Source organism: Pundamilia nyererei, unplaced genomic scaffold, assembly GCF_000239375.1.
Source record: "Pundamilia nyererei isolate P.nyererei 1_Seehausen unplaced genomic scaffold, PunNye1.0 scaffold00089, whole genome shotgun sequence".
NCBI classification, from domain to species: Eukaryota; Metazoa; Chordata; class Actinopteri; order Cichliformes; family Cichlidae; genus Pundamilia; species Pundamilia nyererei.
The window spans coordinates 2,416,150-2,424,358 of record NW_005187490.1 but is presented as its reverse complement, the minus strand read 5'-3'; the positions used below and the strand labels follow the sequence as shown (position 1 = coordinate 2,424,358).

The 8,209-nt window shown below is 40.1% G+C and overlaps 2 protein-coding genes across 3 annotated transcripts in view; one reads left to right on the top strand and one right to left on the bottom strand.

Annotated features, from left to right (window-relative positions):
• The window catches only part of LOC102211413 (low choriolytic enzyme), a 6,497-nt gene extending 2,181 nt beyond the window's left edge, over positions 1-4,316 (bottom strand). Inside the window, exons 1-9 of the mRNA XM_013912402.1 lie at positions 4,163-4,316; positions 4,035-4,067; positions 3,869-3,934; positions 3,400-3,449; positions 2,877-2,946; positions 2,695-2,809; positions 1,982-2,154; positions 1,607-1,688; positions 1,399-1,520 (exon numbers count right to left, since the gene is read on the bottom strand). Coding sequence (XP_013767856.1) covers positions 1,399-1,520; positions 1,607-1,688; positions 1,982-2,154; positions 2,695-2,809; positions 2,877-2,946; positions 3,400-3,449; positions 3,869-3,934; positions 4,035-4,067; positions 4,163-4,214 — 763 coding nt within the window. The 5' untranslated portion in view covers positions 4,215-4,316. The remainder of the gene's footprint in view (positions 1-1,398; positions 1,521-1,606; positions 1,689-1,981; positions 2,155-2,694; positions 2,810-2,876; positions 2,947-3,399; positions 3,450-3,868; positions 3,935-4,034; positions 4,068-4,162) is intronic.
• Positions 4,317-4,795: 479 nt separating this feature from the next.
• Positions 4,796-8,209, top strand: part of zcchc9 (zinc finger, CCHC domain containing 9) — a 6,317-nt gene continuing 2,903 nt past the window's right edge. Inside the window, exons 1-2 of one of the 2 annotated variants that reach the window (XM_005739146.1) lie at positions 4,796-4,837; positions 6,115-6,526. In XM_005739146.1, coding sequence (XP_005739203.1) covers positions 6,131-6,526 — 396 coding nt within the window. In that variant the 5' untranslated portion in view covers positions 4,796-4,837; positions 6,115-6,130. The other variant, XM_005739145.1, reaches the window with a different exon arrangement.

The window sequence follows — 8,209 nt, the reverse complement described above, 5'->3', positions numbered from 1 at the left end:
CCTTTGTTGCCAATGAAAGCCTGAAGTCTTGAACTGATGGGCATCACCAGATGCTGGGTTTCCTCCTTTTTAATGCTCTGCCAGACCTTTACTGCAGCAGCTTTCAGTTTCCGTTTGTGGGCCTGTCTCAGGTTTTCAACAAATGAAATTCATGCTCAATTGGCCATTCAAGAATACGCCACTTATTTGCTTTAATAAACTCCTGGGTTGCTTTGGGTGCATGTTTTGGGCCATTATCCATCTGTATAATGAAACACCACCCAATCGATTTGACTACATTTAGCTGGATATGAGCTGACAGCATGTCTATGAACACCTCAGAATTCACTGGGCTGCTTTTGTCCTGTGTCACATCACCAATGAACGCTAGTATCCCAGTGCCACTGGCACCCATGCACGACCAAGCAATGACACTGCCTGTGCCATGTTTTACAGGTAATGTGGTATACCATCATTCTGGTAGAATCTCTCCAAAGAATCCAAATCTTTTTGCAGTGCTGAGTTCACTAGTACTTTCCTTCTTTCTCAGGATGTACCAAATTGTACATTTAGCCACTCCTAATATTGTAGCAATTTCTATGATTTTTTTGTTGTTGTTTGTTTCTGTTTTCACAGCTTCACCTGCACAGAAAATGTCTTTTACAGCAAAATCTTCCAAATGCAAGCGCCACATCTCAAATCAACTCTAGGCCTATCATCTGCTTAATCAATAATGAGATAATGAAGGAATTGTCCACACCTGCTCAGGAAATAGCCCAAGTCAATTGTCCAATTACTTTTGGTCCCTTTAAAATAAATAAATAAATAGCGTAGCACATGTTAAAGAACTAAAACTTCTAAATCCTTCATCCAATTTGAATGTGGATACCCTCAAATGAAAGCTGAGAGTCTACACATTATGTCCATGTCAACAATATGAATATGTTTTAGTAAACAGGTAAAACCTGTGTCAGTGTCTAAATATATATACATATGGCCCTAACTGTATATATAAATCATATGTACATATAAAATGATTAAAAGTGCAAAATGGTTGTCACAAGGAAACTCACTTTTGCCACTTGGAGGGAAAACAAAAGTCCTATATTAGGCTGGGGTGCTCTTTTTAGCTGATGAATCTTTACAGCTCACTTGGTTTTGGGTAAGACTTGAATTCAGAGGCATGGCTACTTTGGCAGGCAGCTTGGCTGACAACTTTTTGATGGACAATCCCAGACATTTTGTTGGATCACTTTCTCCACATTAGCACCAAACAGCGCCTCGGTGCACCTTGCTAAGATTCCACATGCGATCACTTCTGGTTCCAACAAAAATATGGTGGCCACACTAACTTTAAAGCTTCAAAATGTGGAGACCACAAATGAAATTTATGTGCAGTGAGCAGAGTTGAGAATATACCACAGCTGTAGAGACGTCGAACCCTTTCAATGTCAGTCTTTGTCAGTTTATCTCTCTGTCCCATTTCCTTCACATCTTTCTTTGGGAAGATGGTGGGCAGGCCGGTCGCTGAAAAAAAATCCCTGACACAAGAGTAATCACCTTGAAGTACCACGTAACCTTTACAGAGAAACGGTTTGTTATGCATTTGTCATTTTGGGTACTGTACCTTCCATAGTGCATGATGGAGGTAGCGTCATATGGAAGAGAAAAGGTCTCGCCATCTTGCATTCTGAAGTTTTTCTCCATCCCTGAAAGACATGTGATACTTTCCCTGAGTGTAAACAATCAATAACCCCCAAAAAGTTTTGGTAAATGCACAATGTGCAGTAAACTGTGGTGAAGCTCATCTTCCAAGATATGAGCTGTGTTTGCCTCACACATGTAAACAGGTTCATTTTTTTATGTCAAATAAAGGGAAAGCTGGAGTTTGAAAAACACATACATACAAAACACTTTCTTATTGTACAAGTTCCGAGCATTATGACCATTTAGCTATCATAGCGTTTAAACAGTACAGATAATATTTGAGGAGAACCCTTACCTGGCATAATGTTGCTGTGAATAACGGTGATGTGCTGTTCACGGTCCATCCTTGTGTGTTCATGGTGGAAACCCAGAGCATGAAGAATCTCATGTGCAATGTTACCTACCATGCACTGGGGCCCAACAAAAACAGGCTGCTCGCCACCCTTTAAGCCCACAAATGATGCACAGCTAGAACAAAACTGCAGGTTAGTGTCCTGTTTTTTTTTTCTTTTAAATGAGACATCCATCTTTAAACATTAATATCTGAAAAATAAAAAGCAGTTGTTGCTGTACTTAATCTTGCCAGCAGTGAGGAGAGTCTTTTTCTTTTTAAACCAGCGTTATGTGCCTTGGTCAGGGTGCTTAAACTCACTTTCAACTGATCCATTTCCACCCTCACAGTCATGAGCTCTGAGGCATGACTGAAGTACCAAATTCACCATTTTTTCTTTTGTAGACTGACATTGCTGAGTGATTCTCTGTTACGTGATAGCAGTTACTAGATTTAGTGAAGCCTGATATGGGTTCTGAGTATGCTGACCTGCAGTACAGGCCAGAGGTTTCTGCAGCCAGGATGTCATATTGTCATGTTAAGATACAGAAACTGAATATTTCAGAAACCCAATCAGAACACTAAGTGCTGCAGAAAACTTGGGGTGTTCAGCATACAATCTGAGCTCCAACTGCAGTTCAAACAGAGTTTAGACTGAGCTTCAGAAAACTACATACCCTGTACTGGTTTTGAAGAGCAGGTAGTTTTGCTCGATGGTTCGCTTGTGGAAGGATACACAGGTGTGTTTGGACACCATCTCCATAGCAGAGAGAATATCATCTGTGCGACTAGCTGAAAAACAAAGTGGCAGTAAGACAGACTTCTCAAAGATCCAATGAAATGCACATACTGTGCTTACCTAAATCTGGGCTAATGATATAGGGTATCTCCAGAGTTGGCCAGCTACTGCTCACTGCATTCCTGTCATTCTGCAGAAGAAATGAAATGCTTCGAGTGTTCACTGACTGCCTAGTCCACATCACATCTTTGCTCAGTGTTATGAAGCTTAAATGACCTCAATGAACTTTTTCCTACGATTTTCTGGTCTTAACTGCCATGTTCATGCCCTTCTGAATTTGTTTTGTAAATTATGGCTCACATTAGACTCAAAGGAGGCAAGGCCCCACCTTGTTGTTAGTTTCTGTCATTCTGATCATGTTTGGATTCAGAACACTAGAATTATGGTGGCAAAATGCTCAGCTGGAAGTTTACCACAGGTCCCACTAACATGGCTGTGGTTATGTCCATAATTTACAAAGAGTACGATTCTTGCAAACTTTTTTCCTAAACTCAATGTGCAGACATTTCAAACCAAATTTTGTGTAAAAGTCTGTCTGTGGATCTGTTGCCTCAGTTTTGGCATGTGTTCTCAGGTAACTCACCAACAGCACCATGTCTCCTTCTGCCAAAGCATAGTTTTTGTCCATCAGCTCTAACAGAACGACAAGAGGAGATCAGCATGAAGCTACAAAGTGCTACTACAAAGTTGTATTGTTCAATCACATTCACTTATTTTCTACCATTAGTTCATGTGATAACTTTAAGGTTTCCAGTGCTTGTTTTGAAAAGGTTTGACTATTAACTACAACTGATATCCTAAAAACTTCATAAATAACGGCTGATAAAACATTTATCAGCCACACCCTTGAGGTGCTTCCTAGTTAGCCAAAATGATCTGATCCATTAATAATCAAACTCCACATAGAAGAATTAACTCAGCCCATATGACTAACTAACACTGAATAAACCTAGGTGGCTTGTGGCTCCTGGTTGCGCACAACTGACTGTGCGCAGTGAGGTACAGCATCATGTATGAAGAAAAAATATGACCAAAACACTGTTAGGGCTCACCTTCTAAAGTTTCTGGGTTTTCCTCCATGTAATGCACCGCCTTGATTAGCCAGTCATCTTTAAGAGCTGTAAAAACACATTTACACAGCATAACGCTCAAGAGTGTTCTGATATTTAAAATACCAGGACACTCATCCCTCCAGGCTTAAACGTGAACACATTATACCTCGTTTGGCTTCTTGTAGAGGACTGCAGTACACTGAAACACAACAGGAGAGAAAAACACCCGCTTGCTTATTTAAAGAGGAAAAATGTAATTAAAAAAAATAATCATGTTAGATGCTGACTTTTTACCGTCTTTCAGATATTCTGCACACACAAGAGCAACACAGAGTATTTGCAGCATGTTGTTTAAGGTCAGGACACAAGTGAGGCTTCCAGCTCCTCATCCTCATTAATTGCACTAAATAAAATCAGCTGTGAGCTGATGCTGCTTCCTCCTTCAGTCCTGTGAGGCTCATAGGAGGAGGTTTCACAGTTTTAATAAGGCAATACATAAATACATTTTAATATGCTAGTTTATGGTGTAGGGTTTCACACATCTATTCAAATTTTTCTGTTTTTTTTTTTTTAAAGATATCACCAAATCACAACAACAGTTACCTCAGAGTGTTTTATAGTGTAGGTAAAGATCCTATATACAGAGAAAACAGAGGAAACCACAACAGTCAGACGGCCCCCTTTTTCTTAATTTATTAATATTTATACTATATTAATATTTTATTATCAGCAGTGGAGAAAGTATAACTTTCTAAATTACACAATACACACACATTTATATATATTTAGTTTTTTTAATGTCTTTTTTATTTTTTAATTTCTTTATTTTTTATTATTGCGCTCATATGCAGTAATGACTCCACACCAAAGGGTGGCAGACCTGCGCCATACACATGCACACAAATTACCATTAAGAAAAAGAAAGTATTTCCGGTTTAAAAACCAAACACGGGCTGAAGACGTGGGGAGGTAATTTGGGCCGAAGTTTCTTGACATTTGTAAAGACACTTTTATCAAAATGTCGAACAGACAGGGGGTTTGGTACGTGCTCAGTGGTCGTTGACGATAGAAGAGAATAGGCTGCGGTAGTGATGCATGTTAATGTGTTAATGGACATGTGGTTCAGCTCTACATGCGCTGGTTTGAAGCTTTGACTGATTTGGAAATGCTACATGTTCACTGCTGCGTTTAAACAACGATGAGCGGTGGAGGGGACATTAGAAACTACGCATCCTCCTTCGAAAACTTTGTACCTTGGACTGATTTGTTTTTGGACTGGCACTTTGTATTGTAAGGTTAAGCCCCAACAGCAATACAGAGAAACCCCAAACATCAGATGGCCCCTATGAGGGGAGGAAGACAGGAAGCAGACATGCAGTGGAAGAGAGCAAGAGATGAATAAGAATTCATAATTAAATGCAGAGAGGTGTATTAATGTATGGTTAGTGACGATGCAACCAGTGCATCATGGGAATTCTGGTAAGATACCATATTTCTAATATGTTTATGGCTGAGTACAAAAGTCTTAATTTTCTCTGAAGTGAGGTGACTGATTGGAATCTTTGCTGCTGTTTCATTCATTATGAGGAGACTTGAAGTGTTCAGTGTTTCCTCCCTGCTTCATGGTGCTGGGAGAGATCTTCAGTTGCTAGAACTCACAGACTTTAAAATCATACCTCCAACACAGTGATGTTAAAACGTCTGTCATCTCACGTCACAAAACTGTCTGAAATCTAACAGGACAACACATTTAACACTAGAGCCAGGAGGGATCATTTTAACTCCTACCTGCAATAACAGCAGTAATGATCTAATTTTAAGTGGGATTTGACAATATCAGTATTTAAGATTACTTTATAAGGTTATTATGATCATTTTAAAACAGCCTTCAGGTGTCCAAATAACAAGTGCTACGTCACCAGGTTTACTAGTGGGGCAGCCTATTACTAGTTTAGCATTAATTTCTACGGGGTCAAAATGAGGTAGGGGTGACGCCTACTGTTGCTTTAGAAGTCATGGCTGCTATAATTGCAGCTGACCAATAGATGTTACTGGTAGGATCCATCTTTGAGGGTTTTAAGCTTCAAATCATTTTTCAGTACAACCAGGAAGTAACCTAAAAAGCTTACCAAGGCTTTATTCACCCATCTATATCTGAATGCTTTTATGAAGATGTTTGGAAATATTCCTGTTGATGAAGTGTATGTCACCACGTTTCCTTTGAAATCCTTCTTCTTGTGCTTCAGTGTTTTGTTTGCAGTCATGACGAGGTGGGCGAGAGCTAACAACGTCCACAAACACAAACCAGCGGAGGCCACCCCCTGGAGTCAGCTGAGAACAAGACGACCACCAGGAGCCGGAGGAGGCGACGGTGGCAGCAGCAGCACTGCTGGCGTTAGAGTAGCTGAGAGGAATCCTCTGAGAAAGACACAGCCCAGTGGGTCTGCTATAAAGAAACCCAACGGCAAGAAAAAGCAGTACGTCAGCGAGGATGTAAACGGCTTCCAGGAGTATCTCCAGCAAACGGGGCAGCACCTGGCTAAAAAATGTCAGGAGGGAGAGCATGAGCTCAGAGAGGAGGTGCAAAATGCTCTAAAGAAGGACAAGAAGAGGGAGGACAGGAGGATAAAAAGACAGACCAATAAGAAGAACAAAATGGTGAGTTGTTGAAAGTCTGAAACATTTTCCCCAACTAAGACTTTTGGAAACTCCCACCATGTTCACAGTAGTGAAGTAGTGGTAGTAATAGTAGTAGTTCACAGTTCATTGAATTAGAATACCTACATTTGGTCTGAAAAAATAAAGTAGACACAAAAAGTGAAGAAAATTGTGTTTGGTCCATTATTTCTTTGTTTCAACAATATATAAATCTTATACAACTGGAAAGCTTGTATTTGTAAGGAAATTCCATTTGTGGTTTGAGCTGTAATCGTCTTACATCAGTTTAATGTTGTAAGGTAAAGATCCCACATAGTGCTCTCAGTACTCTTGCTGATAGATGAAAAAAAACCTAAGTTTTATCAGTTTATACATGTAATGTAAACGGAATTGGTGCTAGCATGGAAACCTGCGGAACTCCACAAGGTTAACTTGCATGAACAAATTGGAGTCTATTAGATATGATATAAACCACTGCAGCGCAGTACCTGTAATACCTACAGCATGTTCTAATACAATGTTATCATCATTTGTAACCGTCACTAAAGCTGTTTCTGTGCTGGGATGAGCTCTGAAACCTGACTGAAACTCTTCAAATAAACCATTCCTCTGCAGGTGATCTGTTAGCTGTTTAACCACTGCTCTTTCAAGGATTTTTAAGATGACAGGAAGTTTGGAGATTGGCCTATAATTACCTCAGACATCTGGGTCAAGAGATGGCTTTTTAAGCAGTGGTTTAACTACTGCTACCTTGAAAAACTACAGTACATAGATTAATAGAGATTGGTTCGTCATATTTAAGTTTGAACATTAATTAATGGTAGGACTTCTTTGAGCAGTTATGAACAGCACGCAAAGTTGATCCTACAAGTGTTCTATGGGTTTAAGGTGAGGACTGCAGGCAGGCCATTCTATCCACTCCTGAATTCTGGGGTTAGTCTCTGATAAACCACGCTGTTTGAAGGCAAACATGTTCATGTTGGAGGATGGAGTTCGGTCTTAGACTGTGGAAAGTTAGTTAGCTGGTGAGCTATAAATATTCCATATTCATCGTTTCCATACGACGTAATGGATAAGCCAACATAAATCTCAAAGAAAATTCAGTTCAGTATTTTTCAGTTCAATAAAGATAGGGCAGGAGTGTGAGATACTGCCACCCGTGGTCATTTGGGGAGCACTGCAGTTGTTGAAATCTTCCCACCTGTATGAGGTATGAATATACCTGTTAACGTTAACAAGGCTATGGCCATTATTGTTGTTTTCTACAAATTCAAGATGACATTTAAAAGCACTGCAGAGTTAATTGTTTTTAACAGTATCTTCTACCGATGTGCGTGACACACTAAGCCTGCCACCACAGCTGTGAACATCACACCTGTCAGGAGGCTTCATGGTGGCTACACCTGATCTGGAAGTGACACTTTGTTCTCATTTCTTTAGCCGTAGTTGTCCAGGCTTTCTGAAGCTCCTTCAAAGTTTCAGTTTGGACGTTGGCTGCTTTTTCACTCTGCTTTAGTGTAGTTCGTGTTCCTGGCATTTTGACAGGAATGTTTTTTTCCCTCTATTAAGCCACTTCACACTGACGAATAGGGATGGGTATCGTTTAGGTTTTATCCGATACCGGTGCCAAATCGGTACTTTTGAAACGGTGCCGGTGCTCAAACGGTGCTCAAACCGGTGCTT